This window comes from Sceloporus occidentalis, unplaced genomic scaffold, assembly GCF_023333645.1.
Source record: "Sceloporus occidentalis isolate IW3139 unplaced genomic scaffold, rSceOcc1.0.p SCAF_31, whole genome shotgun sequence".
Classification (NCBI taxonomy): domain Eukaryota; kingdom Metazoa; phylum Chordata; class Lepidosauria; order Squamata; family Phrynosomatidae; genus Sceloporus; species Sceloporus occidentalis.
Window position 1 is genome coordinate 7,019,516 of NW_028317011.1, and position 22,896 is coordinate 7,042,411.

Here is a 22,896-nt window from a genome sequence, read left to right on the forward strand (position 1 = left end):
ATATGAATCATGGTTTTATATATTATATCTATATATATCAATATATATATATATCAATATATATATATATATATATATATGTAGTCCTTGAATTAGAAGATAACTGGAATACTATGGTGGTGAATTAGACTAATATTATGATTACACGTGACATCCACGCGTTGAAGAATAATTTCAACCAACGGAAACAGGAGTATTACCAAGACAATCATACTTCCCCAAAAAGTCAGTTATGATCACTTTAAGTTTTAGAAATGCAACGAATATATATGGCACTGTCAAAGAATGATCTCTTCAATATAAACCCACACCACTTAGTGTGTATCTGAGAACTGCTCCATGTCCAGTGTTAATTTCCATCATTGCTCGGTATATACAAAGTGGAATGTATCATCAATTGTCAATATTGCTGAAATTACACTTCATTTGTTATGAGATCATTTCCAGACTCAAATGGATGGGATACAAGATAGTCCTGGTAAGTCCCATCAATTAACTTAGCTGCATTATTCTTGGCAAACCAGCAGTCCACTTGGTGAAGGCCATTATATAACTTCCTCTGCTTTCTGATCACAGGAATCTTGCGATTTCTCACCGTCAGCATGGTGACATTTTGGGCAGGAGCTGGTTTACCAACGGCTTTGTTATTAGTACTGAGGGGTGCTGTAGTGATTTTCACTTCGTTGTATATAAATTGACCTAGGGAGGAAAAATGAAGTCAATCATGTATCCAAAGACTGCCATATTGAAATGGGTATACATCTAGTATTTTAAGCAAATAAACCTTGAAGTCTGTAATTTTTTATTCACATAAAACACAGAAAATTGTAAGATGCGTGTTTTAGTTTCCATGGGAACAATCTATCAGGGCTTTCTAAACAAATGAAATAATTAATTATTGGAAGGGCTTAGATATACAAAAGCACCAGGAATTCCATTTGTAATGCTGAACTTAGATTCAAAAATATTACATTCATCAAAGTGGGTAAAACGGCACCCTTAATCAGAAGCAAATAATTCAACAAAAGACAGTAGCCTATTTCATTTTAAGAAGAATGGTTTGGTAAGAGTTCAGATATTAAAGGTGGAAATTCCCATAGGTGCAGTATTCCAATCAAGGAAGTGGGGCGTATACAATGATACAATAAAGCAGCCTCCCTGTACTTTAAATACGTGAAGGATGCATGAAATCCTATGAAAAAAATATGTAATATAATCCATGCATTTTTTTTTCAGGAAGCCTAGGATGAAGAAAAAAAAAACAATCCAGCTCCTGAGACATCAACTCAACAAACCCTGCAGTACAGGAGTATTAATGTCTGAAAAATGATATATGGCCATAGGAAATATTCTCCAGTATATAAATAATTCCCAAAGTGGTAAAAGGTGTGGTAAAATTGGAGTTGTGTGTAACTGGTTTGCATAGGATGTTTATGTTATTCTGGTCCTGGTGTAAAACATTTTTGGCTAACTAGATACTAACCAGTATCAATAGCCTGTCTCACATGTATAGGCCCTTTATATATGAGGGCCACAGTCCGCAATTGATACTTAGTATGGCTCATTGCTGATTTTAATTGATTTAGTGGGAGCTTTTGTGGCATTGGGCCCATTGATATTATTGTCTACATCTGGATTGTTCAGTTATAGTCTATCCATTGGGATACAATAGGTATGCCTACAGTCTAGGAGACTGCTTCTTAATATTATTACCTAAAACCCCACTATTGTCTCACATGGCACAATAGTGTTCTTGTGATCAACTGCAGCCCTGCCATGCTTTCTTCGTGGCTAAGGGGATCCTAAGTAGTAGCCTAGAGTTTCTTAAGTGTATTAAAGGCAATTGCGGTATTATATACATATTGTGGCAGTAGTGTACAGAGGTCCTTGGAGTTTAATGGACTTGGGTTCCTAACTGATACAATACTTATATGGACTGATATCATAGCCAGATATATCATCTGCGTTTAAACCAGTACAGATAATGCTCTAAGTTAAGCTGTAATGCTGGATAAAATAATACTTATAATAATAGTAGTTCCATATCATATTACCCAAAAGCCCATGAGAATTGGAAGACAATCCTTTGCTGTTGGAAATGTAGAATCCCAGGTGATTTCTTTGATATGGAGCTGGGTTCTTGTAGTGATGAACCAGTATTACAAAGCTGATGGTGCCTTGAATGGTCACTGTGACGTTTGACTTGGCATTAACGGAAACCACAAGGTCATCGCTTTTCACTGTTGCTGTCTTGTAGCATGACAGAATCAGTCGATCCTTGCTGTCTAAGATAACTTTGGCGGGGGTGATCTCAATGTAAGATCGTTTTGGTTTGTTGATGATGATGGTGATACTGCTAAAGTAAGTCCTTTGTTTTTTATGCCCATTCAGAGGTGCCGGTGCTCCTATTAGCTGTCCATTTACTGTTACACCTTGAAAGAATAATATATAATATATTACAAACAAATATTAGTATTCCAAATTAATTAATACCAGTACAAAACAGTGAATATGAATCAGTGTCACATTTCTCCATAGAAATCTATTATCAGTTAAAATAAAACAGGTCAAAATACATTTCTCCTTTCCAATAACACTATTTTCCAGCCTTTTGCCAACCAAGCACTATATTCAAAAAAAATTTATATAAGATTTTAGAAGACTTGGGTTCCTGACTGATGCAGTATTTAGAATTTTCTAAGCTTAACAATATAACAGTTACCAAATCTGTACATTTTGGTGTTTTACATCCTTTTGAAGTCTATATTCAGACACTTACCAGAGTTTTTGTGGTCTGAAACTAGCCTCAGGATGTCCCCAGGTTCACCATCGATGTTAAAACAAACAGTCACTTTGCTCAAAGGAAAATCAACAACAAAATGCGGGTCTCCGTCCGCTGAAAGGAAGTAGAAATATACAAAGGAAAAGGTTAGTCAGTGTATTTATGGAGAGCATGAGTTCTCTTTGTGTTCTAATAATAATATGCTTTCATTAAAATATTATTAGGCCAAAATAACATCTTTACTATTTCTTTTGTCAACTATAATTAAATATTTGTCTTTTCCTTTTTTTATTTAATTGAGGCATGCCAACAAAAAGGGCACTTTTAAAGTCACCTTTTTTTGTTAACTGAGTTGTGTGAGCGTGAGGTAGTGGGGAGCAGCTTACACAAAATGTGTGTGTACAGAAATGAAGACAGGGCTCCGTACCGGTTTAGAGTGATGGGAGCGAAGCATAGGGAGGCAGAACTGTGTGAGCTGCTTGGATAATGGGAGCGGGAGAGAGTTCCTGAGTCATATATATATATATATATACATATATATATATATATATATATACAGTATCTCACAAAAGTGAGTACACCCCTCACATTTTTGTAAATATTTTATTATATCTTTTCATGTGACAACACTGGAGAAATGACACTCTGCTACAATGTGAAGTGTACAGCCTGTATAACAGTGTAAATTTGCTGTCCCCTCAAAATAACTCAACACACAGCCATTAATGTCTAAAACCTTGGCAACAAAAGTGAGTACACCCCTAAGTGGAAATGTCCAAATTGGGCCCAATTAGCCATTTCCCTTCCCCGGTGTCATGTGACTCGTTAGTGTTACAAGGTCTCAGGTGTGAATGGGGAGCAGGTGTGTTAAATTTGGTGTTTTCGTTCTCACACTCTCTCATACTGGTCACTGGAAGTTCATCATGGCACCTCATGGCATGTTTTTGTTTTGCACTACAGTTTTTGTGAATTAAAATGTAAGCAGCAGATAAAGACTAATTAAGTGCGTTTAAAGTGTTTAGGTCGCTTTTTCTTCCACTATGTGGAATTGCGCTCTTCCTTTTTAACAGTCAAAATTTTTCCATCAAAACAGTGGAACAAATAACTTTTCCACACATCTTGTATGTTTGTATGGCCAATATTTAAGCAAGAAAAATGTCTTTTTAGCCTCCATAGTTTCGACATCTGTGATAACTAGAACAACTGAATCAATAACAGTGGATTATGCATCATTCCTTTGGGACACTGCAGGTGTTCAGAGTTTTCCTGAATGAGTCCATGTTCATCACATTACCTGATGTTTTGGAGACAGATGTTTTTTGTTTCCCTTGGTTTTTAGGTGGGGAATCTACGTGAAACATAAGCAGATTACATTGAAGGTATTCCACTGCACATTGCGTATAAAGACAGATAAAACCTCAGCTTCGTTCAGATAAAACTTCCCCTTGATAACCATAATATTATAATATTAATAACCAGTACTAACATTAAAACCTGAACTTGAACTTCCAAAATTAACACGAACATATTGCAGCATATTCCTAAAAGAGAAATGTAGAACTGGATAGCATATTGAAAATATTTGAACATTGACCTTGTTTTATGTCTATGATATCATATCCCATTAGTCCACCATTCTGGCACAAATTACACATAACCTAGTTTGAGACTATGACCTACTGTCCTTGCATTTTCTTTCTTAGATTATCTATATTCTTAAAAATAACCCAAGATTAAAAAAACTACCAAATTCTCGTTGATAATAAGGACGCTATATATATATATCCCACTGTTCTTCACCAATAAACTGACTGCCAATAACATATTATATGTATCACATTATATGTACAATTACCATCTGGAGCTTTTTTGCCTTGTAGATTCAGTAATTTCTGTCCAATCCCTTCTGTGTGAAGACTGGTTGCCTCTTCTTTTGGAAGATCTGCCTGAAATCCAGAGTCCTTCACTTCCAACAAGGTAAAGGGGGTTACAAAGTTATAATTTAATGCAAGCTTCCTGGCATTCGCCATTATTTCTTCCTTCTCCTTTCCATCATCAGTTTTGTGCCATGCTGTAAGAAGTTCCTTGAATGTCAGGTATCCCCACAATCTTTCCACATGATTTCTATATTCAGGATTTTCTGCAATGAGCTCTGATCCAGTAACTTCATTTTGTACCATGCCTTCTATGTTAATATCGTCTTCCAAGACAACATATTTATTGCTGTTGCTTGCCTTGATTTTTACATGCAAGGTGTTGGAGGAGCGATTGAGCAATTTCCCAGCTACCACAATTTCCGATCCATTAAAATAGTTGTAAAACATATTTTGTGTGACATATTCTACGCTGTCTGGTGGGTAAGTGATGCGGATATCAGATAACAGTGGGGTTCCAATCTCATCATAAAACCTGTAATTTGCAAAGTAATTTTTCAGAATTCAGACTTTTCAATAACTCTAAATCTCCTAATTTAAACGGAATAATAAATATACACATTTCACAATTTGACCACATTTACCTTCTCTGACCTTAGAAAGTTGTGTTCTTGTGTGCACAGGAGCATTTTTACAAACTGCAGGGCCCTGGTGCAAAAATTGCCTTGGAGGACACCTGACTTCATCAAGCAACTTGTCCCACAGGACCAGTTTGCCCCTAAACAGTTTGTCACTGCCACCTTTCCCCCAAACAGTTTATGAGTGCCACCTTTGCCCCCAAACAGCTTGCCTGTGCCATATTTGTCCCCAAATAGTTTGTCAGCTCCTCCAGTTTGTTTAGATTTGGCTGTCTTATTTCTAACATATCCTGTAGTATGTCTTTTGATTTTGACTAACATTAAAAGTTATGTTTTAGATTTAACTTTGATCTTTTTTTTTCCATTTATTATGTCTTAGTAGCAGTTGACATAGAAAATAAATTGGGTGGAAGACCCAAACACTGCTCTAGGGTACAAAGCTTGTTAATCTGGCCTTGCTTGTTAGTTATGTGGGGACAAAGAAACACTGTATCCACACGCCATTAACCTTAAGCGTGTCCTTCCTGTCATCAGGTGTGTTTATAAGAGGGTCATAAGGTCTGGTGAAGAGTGGGACAGTGGAATGGACATGCGGTGGGATGATGGGAGGGCCATAAGGTCCCAGGCATTAGCTCTTTATTGCAAAAAAGCTCTCGATGAGACAGACAGGGGACACAGAAGAGCAGGTACTCACTGGATACAAATGTATCATCATCATCAATTTCATGATTGATGGTGATACATTTGTATCTAGTGAGAACCTGCTCCTAAATTTCCCCTGTCTCTCTCATCAAGAGCTTTTTTGCATATTACTGTTGCTGCTTACAGAGTGGAGTTTACGTTATAAGGTAATCCTTTGTTACGTATTAGCTCTTTATTGGCCTCCAAAATTTCTTATGGTGGCCTTGCATAAGTACATACCCTTTCAGCTGTACTGCTGCATCTTCATCTTCATGGATCCTTCTCATCATGCCACAGTTCTCCAGAGACAGTTTTTCCAGTAGATTATAATCCACATCATTGCCAATCCCAATACTAAACAAGCAGAATTTTTCCTTGATGGCATTTTTGGTGTTTCCAATGATATTTGTGGACTGAACTTCTCCAACAGTGGGCCTTCCATCAGTCAAGAAAACAATCAGGGATACACTCCTCTCATGCCAGCCATTTTGAGAAAGGTAGTTGTTAAGAAGGTTTGCACCAGTTCGGATGCCTCCATTAATATCAGTACCTGGGGAGAAAAAAATATGTGACAAATATTACCATTAAACCGTTTTTTATTCCTTGCTTCAATCCTTTTGAAAATAAATATTTGACTAATAATTCAACCTCTAAAATATATGGAAGCATTGTTTTCCATCAGATAATAAATCTCACGCAAAAGTGATTTAGCCAAACACATACATTTTTGTCTTAACCTGACCACCATTATTCACATGTGCTTCATGAACCATGGTCTGGCTGTGGCATGCTGCCATACTCAATAGTGGAGTACATTTCTGAAAAACTCAAGTTTTAACCATTTACATTTTTTGCTCTACAGAAAATACCCATTGGTAAATGTTCTTTTTTAATGGGCTGCCTATGCTCATTATGACACTTGCAATCTGTAAAATACCGTCACAGATCCTGGATGTTGGTATAATTTGATTATGTTGTAAAAAAATCTTATTAGTTGGGAAAATGGAGGTACTCTTTAGTTTGATCAGCACCCCTATCTTATGAAATGTATTGCTAAAGACAGCAGGGTATAGTCTGCCAGAAACAAAATAATATAATTTAATGTATTTATTTACAATTATTTATATATTACAATAGGGAGACTTGGTTCTACTGCCATAATATAGGAAGGCGATCAGAATATGCAATCTGGGTCTATGTCCTTTCAGTGATTTTGGTAAAGACAGAAGAAGCCAGTTGTTATCAACAGGTGTTAATACACAATCACCCATCAATTTATTTGTTAACATGCAACTCTTTCACCATTCCAGAGCCCCTCTATCCATCTACATTTAGGTTCTTCTTCCACCAATCTTGATTTTAATCACATAATCCAGTTACTTATTGGACCCCTCATTTTTACACTTCTTAGACCTTATACACCCCAACAGAATTTGTAATAAGATTATAATATTCATTTATTTACTATAAGCTTTAACAGCAAATTTTTTAATGAAAGTTATAGTTCTGTTACCTCCAGTTGGGGACAACCCATAAATAAATTTCTTTGCATCCCGGATATTGTTGGGGGTGACCTTCACCATTTTGTCTTGGTGCCACACTTTGATTCTAGTGGAAAAGCCAATGATATTAAAGTGGTCATCGGGCCGCAGATCTTGAAGAATTGTAAATAAGGCTTCTTTGGTCTAAAAAATGCAAATTTAAAACAACATTTGGAATTATACAACGTATGTTTAGGATTCATTTGAAATTAAACAGCTCTTTATTTTTGAATCTTAGTTTGGATAAACAAGTATTCTAAAGTTTAAAAAATATATTTTTTTCCCCAATGTACTGGGTAACATTTAAAAGCCTATCAATCTATGGGCTATAGTGTTTTATTTATTTAAAGCATACATTAATTTAAGAGTAAAGAATCGTGCTGTTATTTCATATGGCAAAAACCTGGAAACTGCTCCTCTTTTGTCATTCAGTTTCAGTAACTGTGTAATCGTGTTTAACCAGCTGGTTTCACTGGTGACCTTTCTAACACAATTGTATAACTGTTGTTACAAATTAGCACTGAATTAAAATATTCCATCAGAATTACATGGACAATTGAACACTTACAACTCGGACAATAGCCAATTGTAGAACATGCCTGACATTTTTAATGTCATATGTCATTATGCAGAAGCTTCAGTTACTTCAATGCAAGAATGCTTGTTTGTGATAAATTCAATGATGTAAGATTAAACCACTCGCATTGCATGAAAGATCCTCATATTGAAAGTAAAATAATATGTGCTCACATTTATTGGGAAGGAAAGGCACTTTTCATTTTATGGTTGATTTATTAAATAGTCTAGAGACATAAAAGAAACTGTGAGCTGGGTTGCCCTGTGACATAATTCTCCTTGGCACTCCATGAATATTTTCCAACGTGTACAATATTAAACAGTCATTATAAAATATAGTTCTTCTGCCTTGCTGTTAATATAAAACACATAACCGGTGCTACAAATCTCAGTGAATGCATAACTGGAGGTGCAACCTTCACACTGATCAACCATAACATTATGACCACTGACAGGTGAAGTGAATAACACTGATAATCTTGTTATCATGGCACCTGTCAGTGGGTGGGATATATTAGGCAACCTTTCATCCTCAAAGTTGATGTGTTAAAAGCAGGAAAAATGAGTAATGATCTGAGGGTCTTTGACAAGTGCCTAATTGTGATGGCTAGATGACAGGATTAGAGCATCTCCAAAACTGCAGCTCTTGTGGAGTGTTCCTGGTCTGCAGCGGTCACTACGAAAATGGTCCAAGGAAGGAAAAGCAGTGAACCAGCGACAGGGTCATGGACGGCCAAGGCTCATTGATGCACATGGGGGGTGAAGGCTGGCTTGTGTGGTCAAATCCAACAGACGAGCTACTGTAGCTAAAATTGCTGAAAATATTAATGCTGGTTCTGATAGAAAGGTGTCAGAACACACAGTGCACCGCAGTTTGTTGCATATGGGGCCGCATAGCCACAGACCATTCAGGGTGCCCATGCTGACCCCTGTCCACAGCCGAAAGTGCCTACAATTGGCATGTGAGAACTAAGAACTAGACCATAGAACTAGACCATAGAGAAATGGAAGAAGATGGCCTGATCTAATTTCACAGTTTCTTGTATATCACGTGAATAGCCTTGTGCATGTGTGATACTTACCTGGAGAACACATGGCATCAGAATGCATGCATGGAGGCCCCACCTCGCAACTTACAGGACTTAAAGGATCTGCTGCTAGCGTCTTGGTGCCAGATACCACAGCACACCTTCAGAGGTCTAGTGGAGTCCATGCCTCGATGGGTCAGGGATGTTTTGGCAGCAAAAGGGGAACCTACACAATATCAGGCAGGTGGTCATAATGTTATGGCTGATCGGTGTATATTAGGTGTGAAGACCAATCGCAACTGTCCAAAAACCTAGGCACTGCTATAATTGGCCATGTTGTCAGCCTTTTTTTTCTTTACATTTCCTTTTGGACTAATATGGCTTTATCCATTTTTTCTAATCTAGTATAAACCCAAACACTCTGATCTATCTGTGCTGGCAATGATGAGTTCTTGTCCTTCCTTAGTTTAGTATTCTACTTTGACTTATTAATGTCATTTAGTTATTCTTCCCTTGGTAAAAATACTCAGCTCTGTAAGGTCTTTTCTATCACATCAGTTTAAGCATGCAAAAATAACTATCCTACAGATTGTGATATGTTGCATTGCTGATCCTGAACCCTGATAGTACAAGTTCAGGTATTTTTCACAGCAGGCAAGGCTAGTAGGACCCACATGGTTGTATGCTGTTTGTGTTTTCAAACATATCTAAATGCTAGAAAATCCCATCAATTCTGTATATGACTAAATGGTATGCTATAAATTAACCTAACATTTCGGATATGTTATCTATGGTAATTTAAAACATCTGAGAATTTAAATCGGTATGTCCATACTTTAATTTATAAGGGAAGTTAATTTAACTCATGGATGTGGGTATTATGTGAAAATTTGGCTGGTCAGGCCAAATATATATCTGCTTTATGCATCTTCTCTCATATTAACTGACACGTGCAATTCAGAAAACATTCTTAGACAATATAGGACCAAAAGCATGTGGACACCCCTCCTAATTATTGAGATTAGGTGTTTCAGTCACATTTATTGCTAACAGGTGTATAAAATCAGAAACATATGCAGCCATCACCATAGACAACAATTGGTAGTAGAATGGGTCATACTAAGGAGCTCAGTGACATTAAACTTGGCACTGTCATAGGATGCCACCTTTGACACAAGTCAAGTTGTGAAATTTCTACCCTGATAGATCTGCTTCTCTTCAATGTTATTGTGGGAAACATCTATGAGTAACAACAGCTCAGCCCCAAAGTAGTAGAGCATGCACACTCCACAGTGCATGGCTGCCAAGTTCTGAAGCACATAAGAATTGCCTGTCATGTGTAGCATCACTGACTACAGAGTTCCAAACTGCTTCTGGAAGCAATCAGTACAAGCAATGCAACTGTGCCCCTGTGAACAATGCAAGCCCCATAAAGACATGTTTGGTGTGGAGGAAGTTGATTGGCCCTGACAGAGCGCTCCCCCTTTACCCCACTGAACACTTATGGAATGAATTGGTATGGTGACTGCGAGCCAGGCCTCCTTATCCAATGTCAGTGTCTGACCTCAGCAATGCTCTTTTGGCTGAATCCCACAGACACACAAATTTTGTGGAAGCTGTAATAGCCAAAAATGTGGGGAGGGGCGACTCATACTAATGCCCATGGTTTTGGAATAGGATGGCCAACAAGTTCATATATGTGTGATGATCAGTTGTCCACATACTTTTGGTCATATAGTGAAAGTGCCAACTGGAATCACAATTTTATCGTCAACAAAAGCTACCTTTATTTATTTATTTATTTTATCAACAAAAGCTACCTTTATTTTCAATATAAATACTAACAGATCCCGTAAGTTCTTTATACAGACAATTACACATGTAAGAATCACATCCCTGGTAACACTTTTCTATTGTTGTACTCCTTACAAATAGTTGATATAAAAAGTTGTGACATTTTAACCTTATTCTTTTAGCTCTCCTAATGTGGCGCCAACATTCCTGCAGAGCCCACGCTCAGTTTTATTATTTTTCATTAAGAACAAGTAACAAATGGTTTTGGTGTGTTTTATTTACATTAGGTATACTAATGATGTCAGACTGGCTTTAAAATTACATTGGTATTTTTCCAAAAACAAAAACCCACAATGACAACGCAGCATCCAAAGTATGTGGATATCTGTAATTATAAACATTTCCATGAATCCAATTTTCTCCTCTGATTAAATTGTTTTGAAGGAGAAAAGTGAACAGATGATATTGAAAACAAAGGCTTAGTTATATGACTGAGTTTAATATTCCATCAGTCTACCCACATGAACTTCAGCCAACTTTTGCTCTCCTTTAATAAGCAAAAGTCATTTGATTCCAATCCATCAATGAAATGCCACATCAATAATAACGGATGCTATGATAGAACATCTGTCTGCATCAATGAACTACTTCATTAAGAAGTTGGTATTTAATAATCCAATAACCATGTCACACAATTATTCAGGGCATCAGGAATATCTCTTTTTATTATCCACCAAAAAGGCACAACAACCCTAAAGCAAAAAAAGTGCCACAAAGAAGCCCTGGCCAAGGTATCGCTATTATGGCCAGGTCTGCATTATATATTAGAAGGTGGCTACCTCCTTGCCAATCACAAGCTATAGTAGTCCTAGTGATAATTTAAGAATATTAACTAATACACTAATTCAGTACTTATTTTGAATGATTTGGGGACAAAATCCCCTTGCACCCCTTTTCTCCACTGAGGTCCCTCTTTCCTAGGAGAGCAGAATGTTAGGTGTGTATGAGTGAATCACAGTCTTCTATAGTCCTAAATATGTTTTTTGGAAGAGCGTACAACCTGTTTAAAAAAAAGTGTAAACAAATATATGCTATATATCTTATCATATGCTAAATTCCATTACATAAATCGCTATGAGGTGCTCCCAAATTCATTTTAAGAAATCTCAGCAAAACCCTGGTCCCAGCCACAACTCCTTAAATTAAAAGTGTATGTCTTTGGCCATTTAAAACGTTGGCAGATATGACAAGTGTTTCTGGCTTTCTGTCCCTTTTGCGGAAGTAAAGAGCCCATTTGTAGTCAAAATGCTGGTGGAGGATAGTTATCTAAGCATCCGTAGTACCCTTTAGAGTATAAAACCCACTCATCCATGATATGCAAAGTTGTAATCAAAATTCAAGTATACAACCATTTATTTTGAATTTGTATATAAGATGCACCCATTCTTCGTTTAACAAGAGGTTATGAAAATGATTTTACATGAAAGATTTTACAGTAAGTGATATGCTAGGCCACCCCTATCCCCGTGGACTAATATTTCAAAATAAAATCTAGAAAAATAGCGTGTGCTTGTTTCTCAGTGTTTCTTAAGAACTGGAACTGAGAAGGACGTGAGGTTGCTTGGGGAATCAGTAATGCAGAAACCGGAATTAGTGTTTACTCAGCAGCTGTCTTGGAGAATCGTTGGCAGTCTGAGCACTGTTCCCCTTGGAAAGCAGCCATTTCTAGACTTCTGCCAACTCTTTAGAACTACCGAGGCCTGCTTTCTCGGGGCAAGGCCTGTGCTTCTTATACATTGATCCCGGCATTTCCTTCCCGGCTGGATAAGTCTTGTAACACTAAAAATAACTACATTGAGACATAAAGCATCCTAGCATCTAGATAAGTGAGTTTAAGAAAAAACACTCTTGGCTTCTGTATAAATACTTTGTGCCCCTACTCACTACTGTATTACAAGCTTCTTATCAGATGTGTTTCTGGCATGAATAACAAGAAAACTATAGTCTGGTGTAAATAGGGAATAGCTGCAAAACGAACTAGGTGGGTGGTCCTAGCAGATGTCCTGACTTCTGGTATTACTGCCGTACGTGAAGTGCACACAGGATAATAGTGAATAGTTTGGGCATTATGGTGGGTTTATGTATCAGTAATTTTCATAAAGTTGGTAAGTGAAATGATTTCAGATTAATTAGTTAAAGAATATACATTTTAAAATGTCAACAGATTCTCTATGGACACACAATTGGTATTCCATTAAAATGACTTGATTAATGTTGTAAATGACTATTGTGGCTGGAAACGTCTGATTTTTAATGGAATATCTCATCACACATAACACATCACTTCTATGAAAAGTGACCCCAAACCTTTGCACAGTAGTGTATATAAAAAAATACATATTTAAGTTTTTTAAACTACTCTTTGCATATTATAATCGGTAATAAGAGCATTGTGCTAAATGAACCATTTGGACAAACTTAATTCTCAATTATTTTCCTCAAAGTTTAAGACTAATTCGTGATGCAAACTTTGAAAATAACACTAGATGGATTGTTCGATTAGCAATCGAACAACTATGCAACTGCCTTGGATTGTAGCTTACTTTTCTCGGGGGTCTACACAATTATTCCTCCCCGTTATGTTATGACCTGAAGATAACTTCAGGGCAGGATATTGATGAGATCATGCTTGCTCTGCCATAGGGTGATATCAAGTTTCTATAAGGCTAAACAAAGACACTAAAAGCTGTGACTGTGGCCCCTTTAACACACTCTGCATCGTGTCACATATCAGCGAATATGAATGTTATAAAAATACACATTTAAGTTATATTTCTATTCCAAAATGTTTTTTGTTTTCAATTTAAACTTTAATCTGGATAGATTATTTTTTTATATATATATTTTATATATTATTATATTTTTGCAACCTACAAGGTTCAACTTTTTATGTAATTTGAATTTTACACATGAAAATAAAAAAAATCATTTTTACAATCTGGTCAGTTTAGTTTCCAATATAAAAAAAAAAGTGTTTTTCCCCTAAATTGACCAATTTGCTTCTCTTTTTGTAATACCCTGAATTTATCCAGCACCTAATTAAACATCATGAGTATTGTCTTGGATTAATTTGAAAAGAATCTAAATATTACATGCTTCTTTTTCTCATATAATGGGTTTGTTATTTGTTAAGCTTCCTCTCCAAATACAGGACAAACAGCAACAAAACAAAAACACTTCAAAGTCATCCAATGTTTAATCAACTAATTAGAATCACTGACTCAAGATTATTGTTTCAGAGCCATCTGAGATCATATCCTATTGTCCTTTCAAAGGCACATCGTAAGTAGATACACAAGCACGCATTTGATTATACAATAGTGAGTACATGGAAACCCTTTTTTCCGCTGGGGAATTGGGCTAATTCTGGAAAACACTCCTACAAAGATTATAATACAAGGATTGTGGAAAAGGGCTGATTCAGCCACACCATTCATACTAGAGACTGATAGAAAGATTTTGTTGGCAAATCAAGAAAAGAACAACCACAGGGTACTGTCGTAGTTCTACAACACACAACATAGAAGGGGTACTACAGTAACTACCCATTAACTGGAATGTAACACACATGGTCAAAAGCTGACACCCCTAAGACAAAAATAAGGATATGGCTGTAGTGGTCCAGCAAAAAATAAAGCCTACTATGCCCTTCATAGAAAATGATGTAGAGCCACATGAACGTTGAGAACCTCAGAGGTCCTAAAACCTTTTGTAACGCTACATCTTTTTCTATGTTGGCCCAATTAAAGTTCTCACCTCCGTCTTACATAAAAACAAACCCCAAATGGTAGTTGGTGTAAAGTGGTGACTGAATCTATTGAAATATAATTACATTTTATATTTTGAGAACTACAGTACCACTTTTTTTCATTTGAAGTGCTTAGACAAAAAGACTTCCAACCACTAATACAGAAAAGGGCTGATCTTGAGAAAGAACTGTGCTTGTGTATAGGACTCATTGTTTCTGCTTGCAAAACGTATTATGTCATCCCTTTTGAAGGGTTTTGCATGAGTCCGATTTTCCCTAGAACAGAGCTCCACAACCAAACTGTGTTTCTGTAAGGGATCCCTGAGAAAACTTCACAGCTTTGTTAATTAATATGCTGAACCTAAGCACAACTGATTAGGGCACACTCGTATGTAACGGGAACTATAGTGAAACAGCAATACATCTACACCTGGAAATGAACAATAAAATGCAGTGTTAAATACAATGAAAGATCAACATATCTACACATACATTTATGGGAAAAAAAACTATTGTTGATGTCTTAGACTGGGTGCTGCGAAGGATGTAGCTTTTAATGCTCACTATAAAATGTTTAATAAAAAGGTTAAAGAAGCAGACACAAGTGATATCTATACCTGCTTAATTTTGGTTCCCACCATAGATGCGCTGGTATCAATTACAAACACTATATTTTTGGGCAGAGGAGGCAGATCTGTTGGTGCAAAATAGTGCACAAAGTATCCATTTAATACCTGCAACAGAACAAATACAGTTTTAAATTAAAACACATTATTCCCATCGCACCTACTAGATAATGCATACCTAGTTGTTGTTTTGTATGATTTTACCTGGAGGTCTCCCACACTGAGTTCTCTTTTTACATCATATCGAACTACAAAATCCCCAAAGGTGCCTTTCTGAGCAATCTTTGCTTGTAAGATCACATTAGGGTTGAATGTTATTCTTGCAAAGTTTTCCGTTTGGTTGATAACTGTTGAAGGAGGAGGAGATGGGATTGTTTCTGTCGGAGAAATAAAGAATATGTTTGATGTTAATGATTGATTCTGGTGAGATACTCAAAGTGCTAGTAATTTCAGTGAAGTAATCATTTTCACATTTAAGTCATTTGTTCATCTAATTTCTGACAGTGAAACAAGTGAACCACATGGGAGTTTTTAATATTTAACACTGGCAGATGGCATCCATACAGTAAATGAATGACACCGTTAGTTGATCGAGCATTTGAGATGATACAACTTTTTGAAGGTACCCATATTTCTGGAACATCATTTGCTATTTTATCATGCAGTGTTAAACTATTAGGGTTTTCAAGCTGCTCTCCTGGTGTCTTCAGAATCCAAGTTCCCATAATTACATCTGTAGAATGTATGTTAAATACAAACTGTCCATTTTTAACTAAGTGCACTAAATTATTTTTGTACATTTGAAAATATCCCCTATTATCTGATCACATTTATTATCATCAGGGGTGTCCAGTCAGGTCTTCCAGTGTTTTCATTATGATATTAAATAGTGTTGATTGATGCACAATGTTAATTACAGTATGTCTATAGGACAATTTGTAAAACAGAGGTGACATCACACCCTTAAAGTAGGCATTTGCACAATAGCATACATAGGAAATTAGATAGACAGCAGATAATAAGATATGTGGCGCATACTCATCATGAACACAGATGATCATTATCATTATTATTATTATGGCCTATCTATGCCCCATAGGTCTAACCTTAGGACTATTCGGCACAGCTTAAATAGGGAACTTAATCCATGTTGCACGTCCTTAAAACACAGGGTGCTCAGCATAGAGGGTGGTGGCTGCAGAGGTTAAGTGGTGGGGTGGCTGGTGCACTGCCCCGGGTCAGGCCTAGGGAACCACTTATTCAAGATATATTATGGTCAAATCTATATTCATCTACAACATTATCCAAAACTCCTAATACAACAGGATGAAGTTAATTAGAAAAGTGTACACTGGTTCATATTTTACATCATGTTTTCCATAATTAAAACACCATCTTGTCCCAGACAACTGAATTTCAAATCTTCAGCTCATACGTTTTTCCGTGTCAGATATGATTCACTTTAGTAACAATTGCCATTTAACATGCCTTTCTAGGGAGCAGCTTGTTAATCTCCTCTCGCAAGGCTCTGTATTTCATTAAAAAAGATGCAAAATGGGTAGCGTCTAAATTGTCAGGTTTTTCATTCACGAGTCACGCCTGCCCTTGTAAATTATGCTGAATTTTATTTATGGAAATCTAAATACATTTTAGGTTAATGCACAATTTTTCCCTCTTTTTCCAACAGGTAAATGGCCATTTAATTTCTTATGATGTGGTTGAAACAAAAAAGTCATTAACATCAAAGGGTCCCTTGGTTCATCCAGTAGCATTGGGGCAGCCCTCACACCTGGGGCAACAGGGGCATTGCATTACCTATTTTATTCCCACTACTCTATTGGGCCATCTTTATATTTAATAGGGCCTTGGGACAAGAGTCTCCCCAGGGGCCGTCTGTACCTCAATGCAAGGCACCGGCCTCTCTACAAACTCATCCTCCTATGTCGTCAGGTACCAGAGTATAAGATCATATCCTAACACTCCACACCAGCAGGTGATGCAGCCAAGAGGGAGAACAGGTTTGCCGTTATCCACCTCTAGGCTACAATGGGTGTTATAAAAGCCAGGTGCCTAGGGAAACTGCACTGTATGCCCTGCATAAACACAGCCCTCATTCTTTCATCATTTAAACCCTTTCCTATATCTATCATCTTTAACCTTTTCTCCCCTTAACTCCCTATAAAATCACTTTCCTTTTTTGTTTCCAGTGTGCTGCTTTATTCCAATTCTTTACATTACTCTGCATAGCCGTTCAGTTTGATCACATATTTAAAAAAATGAAGTAGTGCTGGGCTTTACCTGTAGAACAGTAGACCTTTAAGGGGCAATTTAATTTAAATTTCCAATTATGTGTTGATTTGAGAAAATTAATAAAAATAAAATTAGCTTCAAAATACTAAACAGTGATTTTAGAGGCATCTCAAGACTTTTGCAACTTTCTATCTAGGTAAATGTTACATAAAGACAAAGAAACATGATTTTGTATCCACCAAGCTTCCTTGCTAAAACTCTAAATAAGCAAATTATCCACCCAAAGATTACTTTCATTGAAAATGTAGAGTCAAAACTCCAAGTTACAATGACCTCTACAAATTCCAATGTAAAGATTAAGGTAAGTAATGAAGCTGAGATGTGATAGAAGTGCTGTGTTCCACATTAACCAGCTGGCTCATATTAGCAGGACGTTTCACACTGAATAGAAAAACAATTTTAAAAAACCCTGAAACTCTTAAAAGTACCAATAACTGCATAGCTCTTCACAAATTCTATGTTGTTATTCTCGGTGGAACCAAATACAGGTACCCTGAAAAAGCTGGCCCTTTAGGACATACTCAAAACACATTGAAACAGGGACTTTATGCTTTTCCTTCTAGCTAGGAAATTGCTAAAATAAAAATCCTGTATAATTAAATCAACCCAGAAAATGAAGCGAGCTTTTCCCAGGTGTGATGGTAAGGCTCTACCCTTTTACTACAAGTAGCAACATGTAGCTTTTACACTTATGCCAAAATGTTAATTCACCAACAGTGAACAAAAATTTATTTTAACCTTTTAAGTTTAGAACTTTTTCAGAGACACCTTCTAATCAAATCCCTTGATACCCCTAAAAGTACATTTCCCGTCTCTAGTTTCTTTCCGTCTTTTATACAGATAAAACAGTGAAACAACAACCCATTGTAGTGACTAGAACGTCTGAAGTAGTGTATCTTTTGAGGTGAAGTTTTACTTCCCTCTGATAAGGACACACAGATAACAAACATATTTCTTCATTAAAAAAAAAAAAAGAAAGAAGGATCTGTCATAGCGTATTTCCTAGAGCAACTGATACCTGATTGGACCAACATGAAAGCTCTTTAAATAGTTATTTATGAACTTTGGGAACATTACAATTGGGTTATTGTTGTTGATAAATTCATTTGACAATAGTCTATAAAATATATTTTTTTCATTACCAGAGGCGACAATGTAGGAAAGAAAAAAAAAACAGACAGCTTTATTAAAAAATAAGATGCTACAGATGTTAGTTTTTATTTTATCCAGCATTAACCCCTTTCATGGATTTAATAAAACCACTCCCAATTCTCATATGCTTTCGTTAGCACCCATGCTTCGCTGATAGGGTCGCTGCTGATGGCCTGACTGAGGACAGCTTGCCAGGGATCCATACCAATGGTCCCATGGTGTACCCCTGGGTTTAATCTTCAAAGCACCCCCAACAAGAAAATACAGCTTTCTCCATGCAAAGACCCAACACAACTCACTGACAAACTCTCAGAAACAAGGGACGTAAATCACCTCCATGACCAAAACTAGGCAAGTAACTGTCTACCTTAGTTACCAAAATGGTAGAAGATGAAGGATACTAAAATTCATAAGCCTTTGGGGATACAAAAAATAGAAATCACAGTTTTTTTAATTGTTCATTTACAGTGCAGATAAGACAGGGCAGTAAGTCATAACTGTGTCTTTAAATTGAGATGTATACATAGTAATGACTACATGCTTCCATTTCCGTAATTTATGTTACATACATAGTAAACATTCTATTTAGATTCATTATAGCTTTCTAAACAGTAGATTTTGATATGTGAACCGAAAAAAGGCTTTTCCACTGTGACTGCACATGACTTCTCTCGCTATTCTGTGGTTGCATAAAATATAATAATAAAAATAATAATAATACCCCAGTGATCATTCTATTTGCTTAAGTTTGAAAAAACTTGTCAAACCGCACCATACACGGTTCCCAATGTGTTTTGTTACTGTGAAAACATAATACCATCGCCAATCAACTTACAGGTGTTACCTGGAAAATGATACTGTCTGTGGAAATCAGGATGTCCTGTAGAACCTGTCAGATGTGGATGTAGGAAATGACACATGTAACATAAACAATGCTTTAACTGGTTCACACATACTCGATGAGTGTGCGTGCCATGGGTTGATGTGATTTCGGATATAGAGATTATGTTTTGGCCCGGATACAAGTTGACCGATGCATGTTTTTTTAATCATATTAACCAGGCAAATAAGAAAAAACAGCTCTGTAGTGAGGTACAAATCTTTATACCTTGTTGAGGAATTATAGCTCTACAGTCACTGGGGTTATGTACAGAAGGTAATTCTGGAATGGAATGCTAATTGGACCATTCCTTTGATAAGACCACTTTTCAAACATAATGCTCACAGTATCTATATCCCTTATATTTTCAAGTCATGCCTATGGAATGGAAATATAAATGACTATCATTTAAATGAAATACATTTTAAATTAATGTTCCCTGGGGTTTACAACCCTTGATTACTTTTTCTATGATAACATGTAACTTACAGTAACCCTCTTCCCCAAGTAAATATACATAAATCTACATCAGAGGCATCATGGGAAGATTTGAAATTAAGGTATTTTATGTGTTTTGCAATATTTAGATTTAGATGTTCAACAAATGAAGACGCTTTAATGACAAATGAATACTTACACTACCTAAGCAAAGATCAGAGTGAGGGTTATGTGCAAAGGTTTCTCAAGTATGAGATAAGCGCAATATGTATAATCTAGTTGGCCGACAACTATATGTATAAATATAATTTGTATATTATTTCTGCCACTTCAGATGTGCTGGTCAATTTGGTCTGTTTTTTGGTACAAATCCCCAACATACTGTATATTTATAAATGAATGATGCCTCTTTTTATGATCACATGCTCTTTTCTTTGTAAATCTACTTTTTGTCATTTTTTAACCTTTGTAACTTTGCTGCACATATCATGAGGAGGATTAGATGTATCCCCGAAATGCCCATAACTAAAAGAGAGGACAATTAATTCTCTGGAAAGTGGGTTAAAACATATTACTAGAAATTAGACTTGTGAATTCAGATTCGTACATACTTTAACAAAAATTTGCCAATTTTGTTAATTTGTACAAACGTCCGTAAATAAGGAGGGACCCCAAAGAAACAAACGAAAATTAAGCAAAGACCTCCAAGTTTTTATTTGCATTTTGTTGCTTTTGTTGTTCTCTCACTCTCTTACATACACTCTCCTACACTTTCTCAATGCCTCCATACCTTCTCCGCCAACCGTTTCCGATTCCCTGTGTCCCCTTGGAGTTCTTTTGAAAAAGGGTGGAGCCTCTAATTGAAGAAGAGGGTTACGTGGAGCAGGGGCGGGCTGGGCCGGGGGGCAATTGCCCCCCAGGCTGCCCGAAATCTAATCTAAACGGCCGCTGGGTGCTGATGCCGCCGGCCGGCTCTACTTTAATACTTTTTAAAAAAAAATTAATATGGCAAGCCGGATCGGCTATTAAGTGAAAAAAAAAGTTTTAAAGCAGTGCCGGCCGGTGGCATCAGCACCCAGCGGCCGTATGCGATGACCGCCAAGTGATGGGAGCAGCGTGAGGGGTGAAAGGTGAGTGTGAGGGGGCGGAGCTTTCACCCCTCACGCTGCTCCCATCACTTGGCGGTCATCAGACTGTTGGAAAACTAATCTAACCGGCCGATGCGTGCTGATGCCGCCAGCCGGAGCTACTTTAATACTTTTTTTTTTCATTTAATAGCCGATCCGGCTTGCCATATTAATTTTTTTTTTTTTAAGTATTAAAGTAGCTCCGGCCGGTGGCATCAGCACCCAGCGGCCGTTTAGATCAGTTTTCCAGCAGTCTGATGGCCGCATAGTGATGGGAGCAGCGTGAGGGGTGAAAGCTCTGCCCCCTCGCACTCAGACTGCTGGAGCACCGGATGTCGTGTCGCTGACATCCTGTATACATAGAAAACAGTCTGCTGCTACCAGGGGATGGAGGTCTAGATGAAACCCCCCCAAAAGTGGAAGTAGAAGGTTAGTAAATCTATTTATTTTTGTACAAGCTATATGATATTTTTTTTGTATTCGTTAAAAACAAAGAAATAGGTATGTGTGTGTGTGTGTGTGTGTGTGTAAGTGTGTCCCCAATGTCACTTCTGTCCCCAATCAGCCCCCCCATGTCATTGCTGTCCCCATTCAGCTCCCCAGTGTCGCCTCTGTCCCCAATCAGCCCCTCCCAGTGTCACCTCTGTCCCCTTTTGACCCCCCATGTCATTGCTGTCCCCATTTTTTTTTTACCATCCTTTGTTGCTATTAAATTTACTTATGTTGAACCACATTTGAATCATATTTGTATTTTTATAATGAATATGCGTTCAGGAAAAGATGGGCATGTATGGTGGGCTGATTTGTGGCACAGCGGGCCACTTCACTTGACTTGCCCCCCAGGCCTTAGGCTGCCAGCCCTCCCCTGATGTGGAGGGTCCACCCTTTTGCAGAAGATACCAGGGAGAAGTGGACGAAGACAGAAGAACTAGAAGAGTCAAGAGAAGATGCAGAGATGCGGAGAAGAAGACAGATCACAACTCATGGACAGATGTTTCGTCCTTCATGGGACTCGTCAGCATGAGGTTGTGATACTGGCTTAATACTTGATCAGCGCACACCCAGTAAATACTATTTAAATGTACCTATATGAAGCATAAATATTAGGGATTCCGAAACACTATATGGCCACATATTGCTAAGCCCTTTACTGCATCAAAGTACCCCAACTTTTTTTGCAGGTTGTCACCAAACCTTAGGGTTTTGGAGTAGGGTGTTGGAGTACTTTGACGTAGTGACGGGCAAAGCATTATATGGCCATATAGTGTGACGGCATCTCCTATATTCACCTTAGTTAGGTGCTTTTAAATAGTGTTTGCTAGGTGTGCGTTGATCTCATGCTTTGTTGTGTGTATTTGTAGAATGATAAGCCATATTCACTTGCTTGATACCTGAATAAAATCAAAATAAAAGTGTTGATTTTTGTTGAAAATGAAGCAGCACCTTTAAAAACCGTATCTTTTAATCTGTAAACAAAATACAAAGTTAACAAACATAATATACAACCACCCTTTGTGATTTGATGAATTAAAAGGTTGTTGCTATTACAGTAACAATTTGGGAAGAATGGAATAATACATATTAAGTAAAGATGTTGTGTAATCAGAGTTGTAAAATGTATTCTCTTATAGTGTAAATATT

General features: G+C 37.1%; 1 protein-coding gene across 1 annotated transcript in view; it reads right to left on the reverse strand.

Annotated features, from left to right (window-relative positions):
- Window positions 1-415: 415 nt before the first annotated feature.
- The window catches only part of LOC149298791 (inter-alpha-trypsin inhibitor heavy chain H5-like), a 42,323-nt gene continuing 19,842 nt past the window's right edge, over window positions 416-22,896 (reverse strand). Inside the window, exons 5-13 of the mRNA XM_089487091.1 lie at window positions 15,553-15,725; window positions 15,340-15,456; window positions 7,489-7,660; window positions 6,216-6,525; window positions 4,638-5,191; window positions 4,077-4,130; window positions 2,780-2,896; window positions 2,055-2,432; window positions 416-699 (exon numbers count right to left, since the gene is read on the reverse strand). Coding sequence (XP_089343217.1) covers window positions 416-699; window positions 2,055-2,432; window positions 2,780-2,896; window positions 4,077-4,130; window positions 4,638-5,191; window positions 6,216-6,525; window positions 7,489-7,660; window positions 15,340-15,456; window positions 15,553-15,725 — 2,159 coding nt within the window. The remainder of the gene's footprint in view (window positions 700-2,054; window positions 2,433-2,779; window positions 2,897-4,076; window positions 4,131-4,637; window positions 5,192-6,215; window positions 6,526-7,488; window positions 7,661-15,339; window positions 15,457-15,552; window positions 15,726-22,896) is intronic.